The sequence below is a fragment of the Carcharodon carcharias genome, chromosome 5, assembly GCF_017639515.1.
Source record: "Carcharodon carcharias isolate sCarCar2 chromosome 5, sCarCar2.pri, whole genome shotgun sequence".
In the NCBI taxonomy this organism is placed as follows: Eukaryota; Metazoa; Chordata; class Chondrichthyes; order Lamniformes; family Lamnidae; genus Carcharodon; species Carcharodon carcharias.
The window spans coordinates 113,114,363-113,138,361 of NC_054471.1; the positions used below are offsets into that span (position 1 = coordinate 113,114,363).

The window sequence follows — 23,999 nt, forward strand, 5'->3', positions numbered from 1 at the left end:
CACATTGCCTTTGGCTCATTTGCAAATCATCTTAAACCTGTGACCTCTGGTCTTCCACCCTTCCACCTGTGGAAACAGTTTCTCTTTATCTACTCTGTCTAAATTCCTCAGGTTTTTGAATACCTCTATCAAATATCCTCTCCAACTTCTTTTCTCTAAGGCAAACAACCCCAATTTCTCCTATATATCCTCATAACTGGTCCCTCATCCCTGGAAACATTCTTGTAAACTATTCTGCGTCCTTTCTAAAGCGCAGTGCCCAGAATTGGACACAATACTCCAGTTGAGACCAAACCAGCATTTTATAAAAGTTCATTTTAACTTCCCTGCTTTTGTACTCAATACCTCTGTTTATAAAGTCTTTAAAATAGAAAGATCAAAATACTTTTAAGTCTACTTTTCATTTATGTTAAACACAATACTTTTATTAATCTTGTTTCCTACATATGGAAATTTCAGCATGGCATATCTTTGGTAACTCAAAAGTAAATTTTTATGTGGAGCTCCATAGCAAAGACACTATAATCCAAAGTAATGATGGCTAATAAAGTCAAATAAATAGCCCGACATTTCAAAACTGGGATCATTTCTCAAATACTTGTCATTTTTTTTTTGAAAAAAGATTTAATGATCCTCCTGTTTTCTAGATCATTTTCAACAAAATTATAAGTTACAGAATTATAAATTCACTTTGTATCCAGAAAAACTAATCTGAAAGATTTTCCCGTGCTAGAAATCTTGATAAAGGTTAACCAAATATTTAGGTATTCTTGAGTTTCCGGATACTGTCTTTTAATTTCAACAGCTATAGACCAAGTTCCTAATTACAACCATAGTTTTACTTAATGAAATATATCCCTTCCCAATCTACACAAGCACATCTGTTGCTTATAATATAAATTGAGTAAATTTCACCAAAAGGCATTATTTTCTTAGTTGGAGTGTACTTGAGGGTTTTGGAACTGTGCATTTTTCATCAGTAACATCTGCTGAAATTTAGAATAGCATGTCAAACAACAAATTAACATTGTTTTTTTGATATACTTCACTAAATTACTTGGGGATTAGTAAAAGTGGTAATAAAATGGGTCTTATTTGATTTCACCTGAGGGTTTGAAGATAAGTTTTGAACTGTAAAATTATTATATGGTCTAAGACAAAAACCTATTGAATCAATGTCATTTGCAGTGTAATGGATACTCTGTAATTTAACTATTCTGCTAAATTCCACTGGCCATCCAGGGTATTCCATGTATTAATCTACTATTAACACTTTCGATATTGATTTAAGACCAAGTACATTTGAAGGACTATTGGTTCAAAGCCAGAACAGGACTGTAACCATTGGATTGCATACAGTAATTAATGGGTGTCTATACTCATCCTCACTGATCTTGCTCTTCGCTATTAATTTGGCACCTTTTCAAAAAAAGGTTCATGCAGCATTGATTATCAAACGAAAGTCTACTGCAAAAACCTGTTCACTGATCATAGTTGAGGATTTGATCTCTTACTTAGCTTAAACTGTAAACATAAAAGCAAACAGCTTTTATCCACACTTTTTTTCCTTGTTGCATTGAACACCCAGATTGTACCTCATCTCAGTGATCCATTCTGTAATAAACACAGGCTCAATTTTGTCAATTCCAGTCCATTACTGGCATTTTGAAGTCATAGTTCACTTTATGAATCTCTCCTGGTATTACAATTATAAATAATATAAATATTTCAAAAGTGGGGTTACCAATAAGTTATATGGGATTAAAAATATATATTTTGGCACAATCTAATTCCATTAAAATTCTACTCCAATCCTTCATTACCCTTATTGATAATGGTCTGAATTTAATTGTAGATTCAAAACATAATCTCTGATAACAGATCCTAATCTACGTGGGTGGAAATGGCAGAGGATGAGCCTTTGAATGCGAAGGGTGGTGGGTTGATAAGTGAGGATAAGGGGGACTCTATCATGTTTCTGGAAGGGAGAGGAAGGTGAGAGGGAGGATGCGTGAGAGATGGGCCGGACACAGTTGAGGGCCCTGTCAACCACAGTGGGTGGAAAACCTCGGTTAAGGAAGAAGGAAGACATGTCTAAGGAACTGTTTTGGAAAGTGGCATCATCAGAACAGATGCGATGGAGGCGAAGGAACTGAGAGAATGGGATGGAGTCCTTACAGGAAGAGGGGTGTGAGGAGCTGTAGTCGAGGTAGCTGTGGGAATCGGTAGGCTTGTAATGAATATTGGTGGACAGTCTATCACCAGAAATTGAAACAGAGAGGTCAAGGAAGGGAAGGTAAGTGTCAGTGATGGACCATGTGAAAATGATGGAGGGGTGGAAACTGGAAGCAAAATTAATAAATTTTTCCAGGTCCAAATGAGAGCATGAAGCGGCACCGAAGCAGTCATTGATGTAGCGGAGAAAGAGTTGTGGGAAGGGGCCTGAGTAGGACTGGAACAAGGAATATTCCACATATCCCATAAAGAGACAGACATAACTGGGGCCCATGCGGGTACCCATAGCCACATCTTTTATTTGGAGGAAGTGAGAGGAGTTGAAGGAGAAATTGTTCAGTGTGAGAACATGTTCAGCCAGACAGAGAAGAGAAGCGGTGGCTGGGAATTGTTTGGGCCTCTGTTCGAGGGAGAAGTGGAGAGCCCTCAGACCATCCTGGTGGGGGATTGAGGTGTAGAGGGATTGGACGTCCATGGTGAAGAGGAGGCAGTTGGGGCCAGGGCACTGCAAATTGTTGATATGATGTAGGGCGTCAGAGGAATCACGGATATAGGTGGGAAGAGACTGGAGAAGAGGAGAGAGAATGGAGTCAAGATATCAAATGAGCTCCGTGGGGCAGGAACAGGCTGACATAATCGGTCTGCCAGGACAGTTATGTTTGTGGATTTTGGGGAGGAGGTAGAAGTGGGCCGTCCGAGGTTAGAAGGCTATGAGGTTAGAAGCTGTGGAGGGAAGATCTCCAGAGGAGATGAGGTCAGTGACAGTCCTGGAAACAACGGCTTGATGTTCAGTTGTGGGGTCATGGACGTCCATGGAATTTGGAGCAGGAATTGAAAACAATGGCTTCAGTATTCCCAATATTTAATTGGAGGAAATTTCTGCTTATCCAGTATTGAATGTTGGGTAATGAATTTGATAATTAAGCAACAGTGGAGTCAAGAGAACAGGTGGTGAGATAGAGCTGGTGGTGAGGTAGAGCTGGATGGTGAGGTAGAGCTGGCTGTGAGATCAGTATAACATGTGAAAACTAATGCAATGCTTTTGGATGATGTTGCTGAGGAGCAGCATGTAGATGAGAAATAGTACGGGGCCAAGGATTGATCCTTGGCAGATACCAAAGGTAATGGTGAGGGGTCAGAAAGATAAACTGTTGCAAATGATACTCTGGTTATGATTAGACAGAAAAAATTGGAACCACGTGAGAGCAGTCCCATCCAGCTGGACAACAGTGGTAAGGTGTTGGAGGAAGATAGTGTGGTCAACTGTGTTAAAGTCTGAGAAGGATGAGGAGGGAAAATTCACCGTTGTCACATTCACATAGGATGTCATTTGAGAATTTAACAAGCTGTTTCAGTACTGTGGCAGGGACAGAAACCTGATTGGACGGATTCAAACATGGAGTTCCAGGAATGATGAGAACGAATTTGAGAGGAGACATCAGTTTCAAGGAACACACAATCACTTGGCTAGCGATCACAAATCTAACTTTCATTTTGTGTGTATAACTCAATAAACAACGCAACTTTTTTTGAAGGATTAAGCAGAAACGTGCATGTGTGTGATTCATATTTCTATCTTAAACAATAAATAGATTTTACAACTAATGTTTGCAGGAAAGACATTGGGTGGGATTTTCCAGTTCTGCCAGCAGTGGGCATCATCGTAGGCAGGGCAGCAAAATTTGGAGAGCAGCGAAAAGTCAATTGACGATGCCTGCCCCTGGCAGGACCATAAAATCCCGGCCATTGTTCAATAGCGGGAGCATGCCACCTTTTTTATAGTGTCTTAACTCATTTCATAACTTCCTCTAATATGATGAATGTGAACAGACGTGGCATGGTTTATTTGGATGCTTTGTTTTATGGGTATTCTAAATGTCAACTAGATAATTTGTCAAATGCCTCAAAGCAGCCATCGTTACAACAAAATCAATGGCGGAATCATTTAATGCATATTAGTTTATTCGAAGCTTTTCTGAATGTAGGATCAGACAGAAATAAAAAATAATTTAATATAAAAGAAAAATCTTTTCGTAAAGCAAACACCTTGAAGAACAGTAAAAGTAAAAACAGTAGAAGGTAAACTTTGATTTGCTTGTTGAAAACCACGAAAGAAGTGCATCTGTTAGTTAAGGCATTACTTGGGTCACATTGCATTTCTTTCAGGTCAGAGGTTAGAATAATGAGTCCTTACAGACACATTAACTTCTTCAATAACAACTATCTTATGCCACAAAGTCAAAAGGTTATGTCAGCTAGTCACCATGCTTTAGTCCTCCTCCGAACAATAAAATTCTTGCACTCTCTTGAGCACATTGACAAAAGCATTTTCCTTTCCAGTCAACCATCTTAGGACCACAAAAAATATTCAATTTGTAAGGTGTTGGGTGTAGTTCAGGAGGTCTTATTAAGGTATTCGCAGGCTTATTTAGTTCAACAATAAGTATTTATTACCTACTAGAAACTATATACATAAGTACAGTAAAAGTCCAAGCTATGACCTGTCTCCAGGCTTGCTTCTACACATAGCTTTGTCCAACACTAAAATGGTCCCGAGGTGCAATTCATGTCTTGAACAATGTGTGGGAGAGTACTGTATAGGCCCACGTTAACCTTTTATGTGCCAGAGCCTTGTACTACATCCAAGGAATTGGAAGTATCATTTCAGTACATCAATGATCTGGGAGAAACATATTGATCTCATCCTCACCAGCCTGCCTGTCGTAGACGCATCTGTCCATGACAGTATCGGTGGAGTGACCACTGCACAATCCTTGTGGAGACAAAGTCCCGTCATCACATTAAGAACACCCTCCATCATGTTGTGTGGCACTACCACTGTGGTAAATGGGATAGATTTCGAACAGATCTAGCAACTCAAAACTGGGCTTCCATGAAGCACTAAGGCCATCAGCAGCAGCAGAGCTGTACTCAACCACAAGCTGTAACCTCATAGCCCAGCATATCCCGCAATCTTATCATTACCATCAAGCCAGGGGTCAGTGAATAGTGCAGAAGAACATGCCAGGAACAGCACCAGGCATACATAAAAATGAGGTGTCAACCTGGTGAAGCTATAACGCAGGATTACTTGAGTGCCAAACAGCATAAGCAGCAAGTGATAGGCAGCGCTAAGCGGTCCCACAACCAATGAATCAGATCTAAGCTCTGCAGTCCTGCCACATCCAGTCGTGAATGGTGGTGGACAATTAAATAATTCACTGGAGGAAGAGGTTCCATAAATATCTCCATCCTCAATGATGGGGAGCCCAGTACATTAGTGCAAAAGATAAGGCTGAAGCATTCACAACAATCTTCAGCCAGAAGTGCCAAGGAGATGATCCATCTTGGCACCCCTCCCCCCCGCCGAAGATCCCCAGCATCAAAGATGCCAGCCTTCAGTCAATTCAATTCTTGATATCATGTGGAATGAAATGGCTGAAGGCACTGGATACCACAAAGTCTAAGGGCCCTGACAAAAATCCAGAAATAGTACTGAAGACTTGTGCTCCAGAACTTGCTGTGCCCCTAACCAAGCTGGTCCAGAACAGCTACAACACTGGCATCTGCCCAGCAATGTGGAAAATTGCCCAGGTATGTCCTGTACACAAAAAGCAGGACAAATCCAATCTGGCTAATTACCACCCCATTAGGCTACTCTCCATCATCAGTAAAGTTATGGAAGGGGTCATCAGCAGAGCTATCAAGAGGCACTTGCTCAGCCATAACCTGCCCACTGACACTCAGTTTGGGTTCTGCCAGGGCCATTCAGCTCCTGACCTTATTACAAAATGGACAAAAGAGCTGAACTCCATAGGTGAGGTGAGAATAACTGCATTTGACAGAGTGTGGCATCAAGGAACCCTAGCAAAACTGGGATCAATGAGAATCAGGGGGAAAACACTCTACTGGTTGGAGTCATACCGAGCACAAAGGGTAGTTGTTGGAGGTCAATCATCTCAGCTCCAGGACATCACTGCAGGAGTTCCTCAAGGTAGTGTCCTGGGCCCAACCACCTTCAGCTGCTTCATCAATGACCCTCCTTCCGTCATAAGGTCAGTAGTGGGGAAGTTTACTGATGACTGCACAATGTTCAGAACCATTCGCGACTCCTCAGATACTGACACAGTCCATGACCAAATGCAGCAAGACCTGGACAATATCCAGGCTTGGGCTGACAAGTGGCAAGTGACACTGGTGCCACACCAGTGCCAGGCAAGGACCATCTCCAACAAGAGAGAATCTAATCATCACCCCATGACATTCAATGGCATTACCATCGCTGAATCCGTCACTATCAACATCCTGGGGGTTACCATTGATCAGAAACCAAACTGGACTAGTCTTATAAATACTGTAGCTACAAGGGCAGGTCAGGGGCTAGGAATCCTGCAGCAAGTAACTCACCTCCTGACTCCCCAAAGACTGTCTGCCATCTACAAGGCGCAAGTTAGGAGTGTGGTAGAATATTTTTCATTTGCCTGGATGAGTGTAGCTCCAATAAAACTCAAGATGCTGGACACCATCCAGGACAAAGCAGCCTGCTTGATTGGCACCCCTTCGAAAAACATTCACTCCCTCCACCATTGATGCACAGTAGCAGCAGTGTGTACCATCTTCAAGATGCACTGCAGGAAGTCACCAAGGCTGCTCAGACAGTAGCTTCCAAATCCACAACCACCATTATCTGGAAGGACAAAGGCAGCAGAACCATGGGAACACCACCACCTGGAAGTTCCCCTCCAAGTCACTCACCATCCTGACTTGGAAATATATCACCGTTCCTTCACTGTCATTAGGTTAAAATCCTGGACCTCCCTTCCTAACGGCACTGTGGGTGTACCTACACCATATGGACTGCAGCAGTTCATGAAGGCAGCTCAGCACCACCTTCTCAAGGGAATGTAGGCATGGCAATAAATGCTGATCTAGTCAGTGATGACCAAAACCAATGAATGATTTTTTAAAATGCTTCCCAGGTGTACATGGTTGTACAGCAGAGTCATCGGCTCTGTCGTCAGTGGAGAGCCCTTGCCACCCAGTGGTCACACTTTTCTTTGTCGTGGTTGCTCAAATGCAAATGGCACAGCGGAACGCCACAGAATGAAGGCATCATGACTGCTTCCAAGAGACCAGCCATTGGCCTGCAGGATTGGCTGCCTAAGGTTGCACACCAGCTGAACGCAGAGTGAGTGGGATATCTTAAAATTGACGTGACGCTCGCAAAGTGACACAATTAAAGTCAATGGCACTCTGTTTCATGGTGAAGCCTGCAATCCTCACAAAGCTTCCTGCTCACTCTGCCTGCTCCTCTTAAGCAGGAGAGCATGAAATGTTGCCAATTCTTTTTGAATAGAAAGCCTCAGTGATGTCTCTTGAGCAACAGCGGATGGCAAACTGTAGGCTGCTGCAAATATCTCTAGCTGCAGACTACAGGAAGCCCAGTGCAGAAACATTTGTGGCCACAGTCACATTCACAGTCACTGACAATGCAATCTTCACCCTGCTCTGAGGTTGCATTTATGGCTGCAGCTGGTGACAGATTTCACTAAAGTTCTTTGCCAAGTGCTGGTGACGCTCTGTTGCACACTGAGGCTGAGGTAGGAGGGTTGTTCCATGAACACTTTGAGTAGATATGGTCTCCTGCTAAGCCCTTCTCCCCATACAGGTATGGTAGCACAGTGGCTATGTTACTGGACTAATAATTTGGCAGACATGAGTTCAAATTCCACCATGGCTTTGGGAAATTTAATTATCATTAGTTTATTTGATTTTACTCAAAAGAGTATAAAAGAGACACTAATTGAAATTGGGGTAGAGTATAGGGTTACAGTCATGCATCTGCAATGTCTCACTTTGTGAATAAATCTAAAACTTCTGGTTTCCTTTTTCACCAACTGGCTGTAGGATGTTTAACACTAAGGTAATTTATAGCACTCAAGGTACTGCATAATGCATCTGAATTTTATGCTGATAAAATAGGAATGTTATCGAAATGTAATCAAGTCAAACAAAACTAATATTGCAAGTCTTAAGATTAAACACAATGTTTTGCCAAGTATTTTAATTCATATATTACTGAGAATCCAGCTTGTGGCATTGTCTGCAGATAAGGCACTTCTGAAAGATGTTATCAGCTTGCCAACTCAAGCTCAATAGCTCAGCTGTAAAACTTTATACAGAATTCTGGCTCAAGAACATATTTTCTTAAAATGATTAACAAATAAAGAAAAGGCTCGCATTCATAAAGTAAACTTCATCTCTCTAGAATGTCCCCAGCAAATAAATTGCTTTAAATTACTATGGATATTGTGTGCACATCCACAAACAGCAATTAGATAAAACCATCTAAACTGTTGTTGGAGTATTGGTTGAAGTATAAATGTTAGCTAGGACACTGGGAGATCACCACCTGTCTTCTTCCAATAGTGCCAGGGAATTTTTTTTCACATCTACCTCAACAGGCTGACAAGCTCTTACTTTAACATCTCATCTGAGAGATGGTATCTTTGACAATGCAGCACTTACTCATAATTGCACTCAAGTGTCAACCTAGGTTTGAGACCTAGCGTGGAGTTCGAAATCACGACTTTCTGAAAAGTGCTATGAGATGAGTCACGCTGGCTAAAATTCAGAATTATATATTAAATCTCAAATTTAATCCACGGAGGAAAGCCATTTCTGAGCCTAGTAAATGGTATCACAGCTGGATTTATGTAGGAAATGGCAACACATTTCATTACACATAACTACTGATTGCTACACGTTAGAAATAACCTTTTTTTACACTAAGTGCATTGAAGTCTCAAGGTTAAAATAATCCATTAATATTTCTTTTTAATACTTTAATAAATGTTTTTAGCACTCTTAAGAAATGCTGCACATTGTTAATTATATCCTAATTTGGTATCACTGACAAATTTCAACACCATATCTCAGGTCCTGAGTTATGTATACAATAAATAACGTTGGTCCCAGGACCACTCCATGTGGGATACCACTTTGCACCGATCTGAGAAATGTTGCTTAATTCCTATGCTGCTTTTTCTGTCTTGCAGCCATCTTTCAATCTATATTGCTACTTAGCCCCTGGCTCCACACTCCTTGACCTTTGTCATGTGTCTTTTCTGCGGCACCTTATCAAAGGCCTTCTGAAAGTCCTGCATACTGCATTCACTGCATTGCTCTCACTTACTTCTTTCATTTTTTTTCTCCAAAACATTCAAGAAAGTGGGGAAAACATGATTCCAACACATGTTGAGTGTGCCCAAAGGGCTTGCTTCACTTCATTTCTTAAATGATTATTAAATCAAGGATACAAGTCGCAATATTGCATGTTTTAGTAAACCTTACCATGTTAATCAATTGAGAATGTACAATATCTTCAACCAAAACAGCAGTTTCCGGGAGAGGTCGCCGAGAATCTCCAAAAGCAAACCTGCAACACAAAGAACAGATTTAAAATTTCATGAACTGTTAGAAATAACTGAATATATTGTTTCTGAAAAAGAATATCCATTAATGCTTGTGAAAAATCAAAAGCATTACAAAATATATTGCTAAGATCCAAAAACAAAAACAAAAGAACTGCAGATGCTGGAAATCCAAAACAAAAACAGAATTACCTGGAAAAACTCAGCAGGTCTGGCAGCATCGGAGAAGAAAAGAGTTGACGTTTTGAGTCCTCATGACCCTTCGACAGAACTTGAGTTCGAGTCCAAGAAAGAGTTGAAATATAAGCTGGTTTAAGGTGTGTGGGTGGGTGGGGAGGGGGGTGGGGCGGCGGAGAGAGAGAGAGAGAGAAGTGGAGGGGGTTGGTGTGGTTGTAGGGACAAACAAGCAGTGATAGAAGCAGATCATCAAAAGATGTCAACAACAATAGAATAAAAGAACACATAGGTGTTAAAGTTGGTGATATTATCTAAACGAATGTACTAATTAAGAATGGATGGTAGGGCACTCAAGGTATAGCTCTAGTGGGGGTGGGGAGAGCATAAAAGATTTTAAGATATTTAAAAATAATGGAAATAGGTGGGAAAAGGTGGTACTGTTGTTGTCTGGTGCACTGACCTCTACCTCACGGAGGCTGAGCGTCAACTCGCAGACACTTCCTCCTACCTCTCCCTGGACCATGACCCCACCACTGAACATCAAGCCATTGTTTCCAGGACTGTCACTGACCTCATCTCCTCTGGGGATCTTCCTCCCACAGCTTCCAACCTGATAGTCACCCAACGTCGGACGGCCCGCTTCTATCTCCTACCCAAAATCCACAAACAGAACTGCCCGGTAGACCGATCGTCTCAGCTTGCTCCTGCCCCACAGAACTCATTTCTCGTTATCTTGACTCCCTTCTCTCTCCCCTTGTCCAGTCCCTTTCCACCTACATCCGTGATTCCTCTGACACCTTACGTCACATCAACAATTTCCAGTTCCCTGGCCCCAACCGCTTCCTCTTCACCATGGACGTCCAATCCCTCTACTCCTCCATCTCCCACCAGGATGGTCTGAGGGCCCTTAGCTTCTTCCTCGAACAGAGGCCCGAACAATCGCCATCCACCACTACTCTCCTCCGTCTGGCTGAACATGTTCTCACGCTGAACAATTTCTCCTTCAACTCCTCTCACTTCCTCCAAATAAAAGGTGTGGTTATAGGTACCCGCATGGGCCCCAGCTATGCCTGTCTCTTTATGGGGTATGTGGAACATTCCTTGTTCCAGTCCTACTCCGGCCCCCTTCCACAACTCTTTCTCTGGTACATCGATGATTACTTCGGTGCCGCCTCATGCTCTCGTCGGGACTTGGAAAAATTTATTAATTTTGTTTCCAATCTCCACCCCTCCATCATTTTCACGTGGTCCATCTCTGACACTTCCCTTCCCTTCCTTGACCTCTCTGTCTCAATCTCTGGTGATAGACTGTCCACCAATATCCATTACAAACCCACTGACTCCCACAGCTACCTCGACTACAGCTCCTCACACCCCGCTTCCTGTAAGGACTCCATCCCATTCTCTCAGTTCCTTCGCCTCCGTTGCATCTGTTCCGATGATGCCACATTCAAAAACAGTTCCTCTGACATGTCCTTCTTCTTCCTTAACCGAGGTTTTCCACCCACGGTCACTGACAGGGCCCTCAACCGTGTCCGGCGCATCTCCCGCGCATCCTCCCCCACGCCTTCTCCTCCCTCCCAGAAACATGATAGGGTCCCCCTTGTCCTCACTTATCACCCCACCAGCCTCCGCATTCAAAGGATCATCCTCCACCATTTCCGCCAACTCCAGCATGATGCCACCACCAAACACATCTTCCCTTCACCCCCCCTATTGGCATTCCGTAGGGATCGCTCCCTCCGGGACACCCTGGTCCACTCCTCCATCACCTCCTACTCCTCAACCCCCTCCTATGGCACCACCCCATGCCCACGCAAAAGATGCAACACCTGCCCCTTCACTTCCTCTCTCCTCACTGTCCAAGGGCCCAAACACTCCTTTCAAGTGAAGCAGCATTTCACTTGCATTTCCTCCAACTTAGTCTACTGCATTCGTTGCTCCCAATGTGGTCTCCTCTACATTGGAGAGACCAAACGTAAACGGGGCGACCGCTTTGCAGAACACCTGTGGTCTGTCCGCAAGAATGACCCAAACTTCCCTGTCGCTTGCCATTTTAACACTCCACCCTGCTTTCTTGCCCACATGTCTGTCCTTGGCTTGCTGCATTGTTCCAGTGAAGCCCAACGCAAACTGGAGGAACAACACCTCATCTTCCGACTAGGCACTTTACAGCCTTCCGGACTGAATATTGAATTCAACAACTTTAGGTCGTGAGCTCCCTCCCCATCCCCACCCCCTTTCTGTTTCCCCCCAATAAATTATATAGATTTTTCTTTTCCCACCTATTTCCATTATTTTTAAATATCTTAAAATCTTTTATGCTCTCCCCACCCCCACTAGAGCTATACCTTGAGTGCCTTACCATCCATTCTTAATTAGCACATTCGGTTAGATAATATCACCAACTTTAACATCTATGTGTTCTTTTGTTCTATTGTTGGTGACATCTTTTGATGATCTGCTTCTATCACTGCTTGTTTGTCCCTACAACCACACCCCCCTCTCCACTTCTCTCTCTCTATCTCTCTCTCTCTCCGCACCCCCCCACACACCTTAAACCAGCTTATATTTCAACTCTTTCTTGGACTCGAACTCAAGTTCTGTCGAAGGGTCATGAGGACTCGAAACGTCAACTATTTTCTTCTCCGCCGATGCTGCCGGACCTGCTGAGTTTTTCCAGGTAATTCTGCTTTTGTTTTGCTAAGATCCAACATTGTCCTGTTTATATATTAATTAATAGATGTTGCAGTAGCATTGCAGATTGGTGCTTGAATAAATTTGTCTATCTGGGAAAAATATTCAAATTATACATTTTTGGAATAAGACCTTTTCAACTAATATTTTGCCATCACAAGGTCTTCCACCTTCTACCACACAAATGTAGGTCAATCGAAACCATGGCCTCCTCTATCGCTGATGAAGGTAGACATTTAGTAGTTCTTTTTCGCAAAATGAAATGGAATGTTCCCCTGCTGTCCAAACATTACATATTCATATGCTTGCTACTAAGCTGTGTGAATAGTTGACAATTATGCTTTGGATTTGGATTTGAATTTAAATTTAAATCTTGTTGGTTGGCAGTAAGTGATATACTACCACAGTTATCATGCCACTATGTTAGTAAAATGGGCAATCGTGGATGATAACTAATTTGATTAAGAGGCCCACGGGATATAAAAATGGTACCTGGTCAACAATCATTGTTAATATCCAAACTAGATCAGTATTGTTTGTATAAGCCTTCAAGCAGTTTACAGACCTGTAGTGGAACCAACATCTTGAAAACATATTTTTTGGATTCAGCTCATTATCCCAGCAATGTTCAAATTTTTTGATCAATATGAAAATCAGGTACAGCACAATCACATCCAAATAGTCACTAAAATAGGACAGCTGATGGCGCACTTCTATCACACTGTCTCATCTCCAGTTAGACCATGGCAGGTTTCTATCTTAATGCTCTTTTTTCACATCTTTCCCATAGGCTGTCTGCTAAATTATTTTATACACACAGCAAGCTCTATATCATCACAGCAGATGTTGAGAAAGGGGAAGGAACCTAGCATGTTAATAAGCCACAGCTACTTCCTTTACATCAATGATTATTTTAGGCCACTGGAAACATCAGGCTTAAGCTGAAGGTTTGAACAATTCAGGCATGTGGTTCTAATGGCAAATGCGCCCAGCACCAATTTACTTTATTACATTGTGAAAAACATCTTAATGCAGATTGTTACATTCCCAAGCGGTAGCCTGCTTTGTTATTTTTACTGGCTAAAATTCAGCTACTCTTCAACAATTGCAATCTTTAGAAGATATTTAGTACTTACAATTCCAAAACTATTCGAATGGTCGAATTAATACAGCACATAAACCAACCATCCTGTCCACTGCACCTGGGCTAACTCTGAAAGAGCTGTTTGCTTAGCTTCATTCTGCAGTTATTTCGCTGCATTTTTTTTCTTTTTCAAATATTTATTTAATTCTCTTTCAAGCTGTTATGGGCTCTACTTCCACCATTGTTCCTGGTATGGCATTCCATATTCTAACAAGCTTCTGCATTTAAAAAAGAAGTCTTAACCATTTCCTTCCTTCCTCTAAAGAAATGTACATTGTCCACTTACCAACTCATCAGCCGGTGGAAACTGGTTTCCCCAACTTAATTAAAACCTCTCTTAAGGTTAAATACATCTATTAGGTCACCTCTTAAACTTCCTTGTTCTAACTAAAAGAACCTCAGTTTTTACTCCATCTTCTTGTATTGAGGGTTGCCAACTCTGCCAGAATGGCCGGGAGTCTATCACAATCAGCATCAATCTCCTTGTAGTTAAAGAAAGCAATCTGGAGATTTTAAAATAATATTTTAACTAATCAGTCCCATAATACCTCATCAGCAACCACCAAAAAGGGGGAAGAACTATAACTCCTATCATCATTAGGCATTGCCATGAGATGACATCACATCCGGCGCAGTGCTGTCCAATCAAATCCAAAGCTTAAATTGAAAGAAAAGCCAGGAGGACTCCAACTGGCTGGGATTTTGGAAGATTGCAATGAGATTGGTGGGGTTTGAGTTTCATTGAGGGATCAGGTACGAGCAGCAAGCATTCATCCTAGTGTGATGGGTGCAAGTGGGAGTTCAGACCACCACATTTCATTAAAAATAAAGAAATGGAGAGAGAAAAAAGTTATTTTCTCCTCAGTTTTAGCAGCTTTTAATATCCCTGTTTGAAACCATGGCGTCGGATCTTGCATCAAGCCCCTTAAGAGTGAGTAATAAGGTCAGCCGCAATCTTATTAAATGGCAGAGCAGACTCGAGGGGCTGAATGGCCTACACCTGCTCCTTGTTTGTATGTTCGTAAACTTTTTTTCCCTCTACCGTCCCTGCAAATTCATCCTGTTTGCCTAATTAAAGCTGGTTTGCTCTCCCTCTCTCGCATACCCTCAGAACCCGCTCAGGCCACACCACCAGCTTTTCCCGACATCACTTCCAGCGACATCACCCGGAATATGCCCAGAGTTGGCAACCCTACTTGTTTTCTAGTAGGACAAGGAGTGTAATAATGAAAGTAGTCCATGACCTGGACCAAAGCTCTTTGGCTTTTTCATGCATCATTCTTCAATCTCTCCAAATGCAGACCAAGTTAATACTAGAAGTATTAGAAGTGGGGAAGTTTGGCATAAATCATAAGTTGCTTTGTTCCATAGTGAGGCAAATTGACCATGATCATACTACTTGTATTGCCCAAACAGTTCAAATTAGTACAACTTACATTTGTATAATGATGCAAAATAGAGAACATGTGACACTGTCAACACTCTGGTTCATTGCCCAAAGCTGTGATCTAGTACATGGTAAACACATGCAAAGATCTTAACACTGGTCCCTAGCCTTCATAACAATGTTTTGAGATGTGGGTACTATTTTTCAACAAAACCATTTGATTTAGGGCATTGAAGAAGTCCCACTCATCCACAAACTAATGAAATTACATTGCATCTTAAGGCTCATTATCACAAACTCTGTTCTGATTTCTAGGGAATACTTATTTAATTACTCTAATGACCTTTTATTCTGCCATTTCTCAAAGGGTAGATTTTTGGTTAATTTGAACGCTGCTGAAAAAAGAATCAATTTTTTAATCATGATCTTGTGATAACAATGTAAATTGAGATCCATTCCTGTTGCTTATGCAGAAAAGTGAAATATGAAGTACTATCTATCACCAGAATTCATATTTTGGTCTGGTCTAAGCCATTTCATAACATCTTGGGCTCGATGTTTGCATTTCATTGTAATCAGATATTCCGTGTGACCTTTCTATTAAGTTTCTTTAGTTCAGCTCTGAGTAATTACAACTATATAGTTTCTGAAAACAAGATTTTTGATCACTGAGAGTTCATCTCTAATTCCAACAATCTACAACGTCTCTGAAACACAACTAGCCACCCACCTTTACAGTGTCTAGGAGAAACTGCATATCTTTGTCCTTAGGTCTCCTGCCTGAGTTGTTCAAGTCTGTGGTCAGGTATCAGTGCTAATGCTAACAAACTGTGCACATCCACTATTACTTCACCATTACTGCCAATCTTTTTTGTGGACATATGCCATGGAACCAGTAATAAACAATATATTCGAAGAATAATTGTCACATGTAGCTCATATTTATTAAATTGTATCAATAAACTTTGTATTAGTGACGGTAATTAGTAACTAGTTGCCTGATGGCTTTAAAATGAAAGAAGGTTTCTAGCACAAAAGGAAGTCATTTAGCCCAACACTTTTATGCTTGTTCTTCAGGCACTGCAATAGATTCCTTTACATTCCATTATTCCTAAAAAAAACGTTGTAAGCAGTAATATTGAACTATCTGTCTAATACGCAAGCCACATCTCTGGTAATAACTACTATAACAATTCCTCTCCCATTTTGTTTTTAATCCTTTGGACCTTTATATGTGTAAAACACAACCCTAGTTCCAATTTTTTGGAATCTTTTCCTTGATTTACTCATATAACTTTATGATATCCTCTGCTCCTTGTGTGACAGTGTTTACATCTTTCTCAACTTCAAACTTCTTTCTTTCCATTTTTTCTTTACCAATTCTTTCTCTATTTGTTTCAACTAGGTTTTCTTATCTACTCCAACAGCTTTACGCATCCTGCTCTACTTCAGCAATCCCAAGCTAGCCTTTCCCCTCCCCTGCCACATTAGATTGAATCTTCCCCCAATGTTGTTTACCGTCTCTCCAAGAATGTTAGCCTCACTCTGATTCAGGTGAAAGTTATTCTTTTTAAATAACCATCACTTGTTTTTAAATGTCACATCAATATCCCTTTTGTCCTGCATCAGCCCAAAGCTACTCACTCACATGTCTAACTTTAATTATTATCCTTAAATGCTACAATGCAAGCTCCCAAATAAATGTAATAGTTGATGTTTCCTTCCCTACTTGACCATAGTTACACATTCTGTTCACTACTGAGTTCCAATTATGTTTATGAAGAAGTACAGCACCTAACTCACACTGATTCATGTCTGCCCTGATTGCCTTACCTACAAGTTGAATGCTTTGAAGTGCAAAACTCTATTATCGCCAATGAATAATAAGACCATAGACATAGGATCAGAAATTAAGTCATTTGGCCCATCGAGTCTGCTCCGCCATTCAATCATGGCTGATAAGTTTCTCAACCCCATTCTCCCACCTTCTCCCCATAAACTTTGATCCCCCTACCAATCAAGAACCTATCTATCTCAGTCTTAAATACACTCAATGACCTGGCCTCCACAACCTCCTGTGGTAATGAATTCCACAGATTCACCACTCTCTGGCTAAAGAAGTTTCTCCTCATCTCTGTTCTAAAAGGTCTTCCCTTTACTCTGAGGCTGTGCTAGTCTCTCCTACTAATGGAAACATCTTCCCCACTTCCACTCTATCCAGGCCTTTCAGTATTCTGTGAGTTTCAATCAGATCCCCCCTCATCCTTCTAAACTCCATCCAGTATAGACCCAGAGTCCTCAAACGTTCTTCATATGTTAAGCCTTTCATTCCTGGGATCATTCTCGTGAACCTCCTCTGGACCCTCTCCAGGGCCAGCACATCCTTCCTGAGACATGGGGCCCAAAATTGCTCACAATATTCTAAATGTGGTCCGACCAGAGCCTTATAAAGCCTCAGCAGCACATCCCTGCTTTTATATTCTAATCCTCTCAAAATAAATGCCAACATTGCATTTGCCTTCTTAACTACTGACTCAACCTGCAAGTTAACCTTGAGAGAATCCTGGACTAGGACTCCCAAGTCCCTTGGCACTCCAGATTTCTGAATTTTCTCCCCATTTAGAAAATAGTCTGTGCCTTTATTCTTCCCACCAAAGTGCACAGCCTCACACTTCCCCACCTTGTATTCCATCTGCCACTTCTTTGCATATTCTCCTAACCTGTCTAAATCCTTCTGCAGCCTCCCTGCCTCCTCAATACTACCTGTCCATCCACCTAACTTTGTATCATCTGCAAACTTAGCCAGAATGCCCTCAGTTCCTTCATCTAGATCATTAATGTATAAAGTGAAAAGTTGTGGTCCCAACAATGACCCCTGCCGAACTCCACTAGTCACCAGCTCCCATCCTGAGAAGGACCCCCTTATTCCTACTCTCTGCGTCCTGCCAGACAGCCAATCTTCTATCCATGCTAGTGCCTTGCCTCTAACACCATGGGCTCTTATCTTACTGAGCAGCCTCCTGTACAGCACTTTGTCAAAGGCCTTCTGGAAGTCCAAGTAGATAACATCCATTGGCTGTCCTTTGTCTAACCTGCTCATTACCTCCTCAAAGAATTCTAACAGATTTGTCAAGCATGACCTCCCCTTGATGAAACCATGCTGACTTAGCCCTATTTTACCACGCACTTCCAAGTATTCTGAAATCTCACCCTTAATAATGGACTCTAAAATCTTACCAATGACTGAAGTCAGGCTAATCGGCCTGTAATTTGCCGTTGTTTGCCTCACTCCCTCCTTAAACAGGGAGGTTACATTAGCGATTTTCCAGTCCTCTGGGACCCTCCTGACTCCAATACATAATAGTGTGTCTTTCTTATGTTTCACTAAATTCCTGAACCCAGCTTGCAACCATACACTTTCCAGATAATCACATTGGCTTCCAATCAACATCCTCATATTATGGTTAACTTTAGCAGCCAGAATACCTACTTTTCCTCAAGATCAGGCAAGATAAGTTAGTTTGCCTGAGGACACTTCTTCTGCCATTTCTTTGTCTCAAACTTCATTGCTTGACAAGCTACATTCAAATTCAGAAAATTGCTAAGAAACATCCCAGATCACCAACCAGTCTGGATTCGAAACCACAGGCAGCTCCAACTAGGCAAATTTGAACATCTTTAACAGAATTGAGCAAGAATCTGGTTAGATCAAATCATCACAGCACCACTCACTTAACATGTAGTCTTCGATCTTACCACCCATTCTTCCTGAAGCAACCTGCCACATCTCTGTCAAAAGGTAAGTAACTATTCGATCCACAGAATCCTTGTATCATCAACTCTCAAGTTAGTCTACATGACCATATTTGAGTTATGACTGGGATATACTCTACCTTTTCTCCTTTTTCACTTTAAGAAACTACAGTACATGGCCCTACCCTTCTGTTATGCCTGAAGGAAAATAAAATGCTTATCTGCTTGCATTTATTCTGCTTGTTTATGATACAGACACATTAGTCTGAGTGAAGCATTTTTCTAATGTGACGCAATATGGTAAGAGAGGAAATCAGAGCATGATTCAAATCTGCAAGACAGTTCAGCAAGGTAAACAGCATCCAAATTTGAATGTTTCTATCCCTTGGTTACAAATGAACTTTGTTTACTACAAGTGCAGATATGGCAACATCAGTGCTGGAAATTCAGCCTATTCTTGCAACATGTAATTAATTAGAGTGGTGAATGTAAGATACATTTTACAGTTATTGCACCATAAAGCTGCAGAATTAAATAATCTATAAATGCGCTGACCAATTTTAAACATACTCAAGTTTTAGAAAATGTGTTTTTCATATTACTAAAACATGTGATATGGTGCTACAATAGCAACTGGAAAGTGTGTCTAATCATTAAAAAATACAGTAGCATCACCCTTGCCATTGCTCACAATAAGCTAGAAGTTTTATAAGAACAAGGAGTTATGCCAAGTATCATTACCAGGAATATTGACTTATCAGCAGTACAGAAGAATATTTAGTGCATAATTAGTGAGTTTGCTGACTTACAGTCTTTAATAAAACTACATTTCCATAAAAAATAACCTCATAAAATGCTCAAAAGTACGTTTATTCAGTTTCCAAGTTGTCATATATTTTAAATAAATTCATTTTATCCTCAAGAATGGTTTGGAACAGATTGTTAACTGAATTGTCAAAAGCGATAAGTATCTTGCCGTTCTCTATAACCAGTCTTTTCGTTTAAATTTCTAATGATCAGAAAAACCCATGATCACAGGTACTTCTGTTAACACATACTGTACATAGCTATTGGCTGTAATAGCTCTAAATAAGTGGCATACTTGTGTAAATTTGATAATTTAATCTTCAAGGTCTTTTGGAAAAAGCAAAGAAACCCTTAAGTCCTCACAGGATGAGGGAGACACACCCTTCTGCCCTTTAACTCCTTTTGATACACAGATTGCAGGCTGAAAGGATAATAATGTAATTTAATGAAATTTGAACCTACATTGCATTCAAGCTGCATTCTGCAGCTTTTGTCTTATAACTGCCAGGTTGTTAGCCAACTGCCCAATTCCAAATCTCATTGCGACTTCCACTCGATCAGTAATGGCAGATTTTTCAGTCACCTTACTGTTGGATCCAATGCCCTTGGTTTGATGGGGCTAAAGGATGCAGGTTGCACACTTGTTTCGGGGTGGCCGAGTTGGTACCAAGACAGAGAAGATCGGTAGACCATTCTTAGAAGAAGCACATTCTGTTTATTTACAAAAGGAAATCAGCAGCTACACTTGTGTGCTTACAACTCAAAACTCTGCCTTTACATTTCAGACGCTAACTCAAGACTTCTCTATAGAGATGGCCTGCACTACTCTGCTATTGGGTATCAAGACCATGTGATCATACCTTTAAGATAAATGTTGCAATGCATGTTACACATCAGATTACTACACTTACCTTGAGCTCTGGAATTCCTAAACTGCTTTCCCTTGCTAACTTCCTAACACCCTTCAACATCGATTTCTAAACTCCCCTCTTTGACCATGCTTCTGGTTATCTTCTAACTTGTCAGTCCTACTTTTGGCTGGTGTCCACCACATCAACCTATGAAACACCTTGGGATGTTTTGTTATAGAAAAGGTGCTATAAATATTATGCTGTTTCAATATCACAAATCACTATATAAATTCTAGTATTAGCACTAATAGAACAATTATTGATGCTAAGGGAGCATTTCTAATTCTGATATCCAAACTGATATCATTGCATGGTTGAAAGTGGTTTACAGGTTAAAGCATATGGCTCCGTGATTGAATCCTCATTTAGTAAATAAACCTAGCAGGGCAATGAAGAAAATGTATTTGATTACACAATTCAAACTATTGTTCAGTAGAATTACAAGCTAATGTATTAAAATAAATGGCAGAACAGATGATTCTTAAACAGTTTAAATGTATTTAAAATAAACACACCTGTGGCAGTTTAATTTAATCAAATAAAATTTCACAATTTTTCATTTCTAATTTACATTTACTGTAAATTACAATGCTGCCATCAGCAAATTAGTGGCACCACAGTAACAAAGCAACACACTGTGGGGTGGAAGGTTTGGATACAAGCTTGAGCTGACATTCCTCTGAAGTAAGTTTCTAATATTTTCTTAACTGGGCTATATAAGGGATATGTCGAACAGATATGAGACTCTTCACCAAAAAAAGGAAACAGAAAGGTGGATGACTGATTAATCCACTAAAATACACCTACATCAAAGCAGGTATTACAGAAAAGCATTGGCACAGGTCAACTGCCACAGGAAAATAGTAGGTAGTATGTTGGATAGGGGAATGAACAGAAAAGAAAACATATCTATATATGTGAAGTTACTCTTTTGATGCCTCTTCACTGGTTGTATGAATTGTGCTTTGTTACTATAGATATTGGGGTCTTTGGGTTGCCTTGGCTACTAGTTGAAAGGAAAATGGTATTTGTCTCTAACTGGGTACAAGTCAGACATGTGATTTACTATAACAAAAACAGAATTACCTGGAAAAACTCAGCAGGTCTGGCAGCATCAGCGGAGAAGAAAAGAGTTGACGTTTCAAATCCTCATGACCCTTCGACAGAACTTGAGTTCGAGTCCAAGAAAGAGTTGAAATATAAGCTGGTTTAAGGTGTGTGGGGAGGTGCGGAGAGAGAGAGAGAGAGACAAGTGGAGGGGGTTGGTGTGGTTGTAGGGACAAACAAGCAGTGATAGAAGCAGATCATCAAAAGATGTCACCAACAATAGAACAAAAGAACACATAGGTGTTAAAGTTGGTGATATTATCTAAACGAATGTGCTAATTAAGAATGGATGGTAGGGCACTCAAGGTATAGCTCTAGTGGGGGTGGGGAGAGCATAAAAGATTTAAAAATATTTAAAAATAATGGAAATAGGTGGGGAAAGAAAAATCTATATAATTTATTGGAAAAAAACAAAAGGAAGGGGGAAACAGAAAGGGGGTGGGGATGGGGGAGGGAGCTCAAGACCTAAAGTCGTTGAATTCAATATTCAGTCCGGAAGGCTGTAAAGTGCCTAGTCGGAAGATGAGGTGTTGTTCCTCCAGTTTGCGTTGGGCTTCACTGGAACAATGCAGCAAGCCAAGGACAGACATGTGGGCAAAAGAGCAGGGTGGAGTGTTAAAATGGCAAGCGACAGGGAAGTTTGGGTCATTCTTGCGGACAGACCGCAGGTGTTCTGCAAAGCGGTCGCCCAGTTTACGTTTGGTCTCTCCAATGTAGAGGAGACCACATTGGGAGTAACGAATGCAGTAGACTAAGCTGGGGGAAATGCAAGTGAAATGCTGCTTCACTTGAAAGGAGTGTTTGGGCCCTTGGACAGTGAGGAGAGAGGAAGTGAAGGGGCAGGTGTTGCATCTTTTGCGTGGGCATGGGGTGGTGCCATAGGAGGGCGTTGAGGAGTGGGGGGTGATGGAGGAGTGGACCAGGGTGTCCCGGAGGGAGCGATCCCTATGGAATGCCGATAGGGGGGGTGAAGGGAAGATGTGTTTGGTGGTGGCATCATGCTGGAGTTGGCGGAAATGGCGGAGGATGATCCTTTGAATGCGGAGGCTGGTGGGGTGATAAGTGAGGACAAGGGGGACCCTATCATGTTTCTGGGAGGGAGGAGAAGGCGTGAGGGCAGATGCGCGGGAGATGGGCCGGACACGGTTGAGGGCCCTGTCAGTGACCGTGGGTGGAAAACCTCGGTTAAGGAAGAAGGAGGACATGTCAGAGGAACTGTTTTTGAAGGCAGCATCATCGGAACAGATGCGACAGAGGCGAAGGAACTGAGAGAATGGGATGGAGTCCTTACAGGAAGCGGGGTGTGAGGAGCTGTAGTCGAGGTAGCTGTGGGAGTCGGTGGGTTTGTAATGGATATTGGTGGACAGTCTATCACCAGAAATTGAGACAGAGAGGTCAAGGAAGGGAAGGGAAGTGTCAGAGATGGACCACGTGAAAATGATGGAGGGGTGGAGATTGGAAGCAAAATTAATAAATTTTTCCAAGTCCCGACGAGAGCATGAAGCAGCACCGAAGTAATCATCGATGTACCAGAGAAAGAGTTGTGGAAGGGGGCCGGAGTAGGACTGGAACAAGGAATGTTCCACATACCCAATAAAGAGACAGGCATAGCTGGGGCCCATGTGGGTACCCATAGCCACACCTTTTATTTGCAGGAAGTGAGAGGAGTTGAAGGAGAAATTGTTCAGCGTGAGAACAAGTTCAGCCAGACGGAGGAGAATAGTGGTGGATGGGGATTGTTCGGGCCTCTGTTCAAGGAAGAAGCTAAGGGCCCTCAGACCATCCTGGTGGGGGATGGAGGTGTAGAGAGATTGGACGTCCATGGTGAAGAGGAAGTGGTTGGGGCCAGGGAACTGGAAATTGTTGATGTGACGTAAGGTGTCAGAGGAATCACGGATGTAGGTGGGAAGGGACTGGACAAGGGGAGAGAGAAGGGAGTCAAGATAACGAGAAATGAGTTCTGTGGGGCAGGAGCAAGCTGAGACGATCGGTCTACCGGGGCAGTTCTGTTTGTGGATTTTGGATAGGAGATAGAAGCGGGCCGTCCAAGGTTGGGCGACCATCAGGTTGGAAGCTGTGGGAGGAAAATCCCCAGAGGAGATGAGGTCAGTGACAGTCCTGGAAACAATGGCTTGATGTTCATAGGTGGGGTCATGGTCCCGGGAGAGGTAGGAGGAAGTGTCTGCGAGTTGACGCTCAGCCTCCGCCGGCGTGACATTAGTCGTCTCAATTTCTCTGCTCCTCTCACCCATTCTAACCTGTCTCTCTCTGAACTTACTGCACTCCATTCTCTCAGGTCCAACCCTGACATTGTCATCAAACCCGCTGACAAGGGTGGTGCTGTTGTT

General features: G+C 41.9%; 1 protein-coding gene across 5 annotated transcripts in view; it reads right to left on the bottom strand.

Annotated features, from left to right (window-relative positions):
- supt3h (SPT3 homolog, SAGA and STAGA complex component) overlaps window positions 1–23,999 on the bottom strand; it is a 526,661-nt gene that overhangs the window by 244,504 nt on the left and 258,158 nt on the right. For 3 of the 5 annotated variants that reach the window (XR_005943141.1, XM_041188853.1, XM_041188852.1), the window contains exon 4: window positions 9,589–9,673. The exons of 1 other annotated variant lie outside the window; for it this stretch is intronic. Coding sequence is in view for 2 of the 4 variants with exons in the window: in XM_041188853.1 (XP_041044787.1) it covers window positions 9,589–9,673 (85 nt within the window). In the remaining 2 variants the exon portion in view is untranslated. Of the gene's footprint in view, window positions 1–9,588; window positions 9,674–23,999 lie in introns of those variants that run through there. One more of the 5 variants, XM_041188856.1, reaches the window with a different exon arrangement.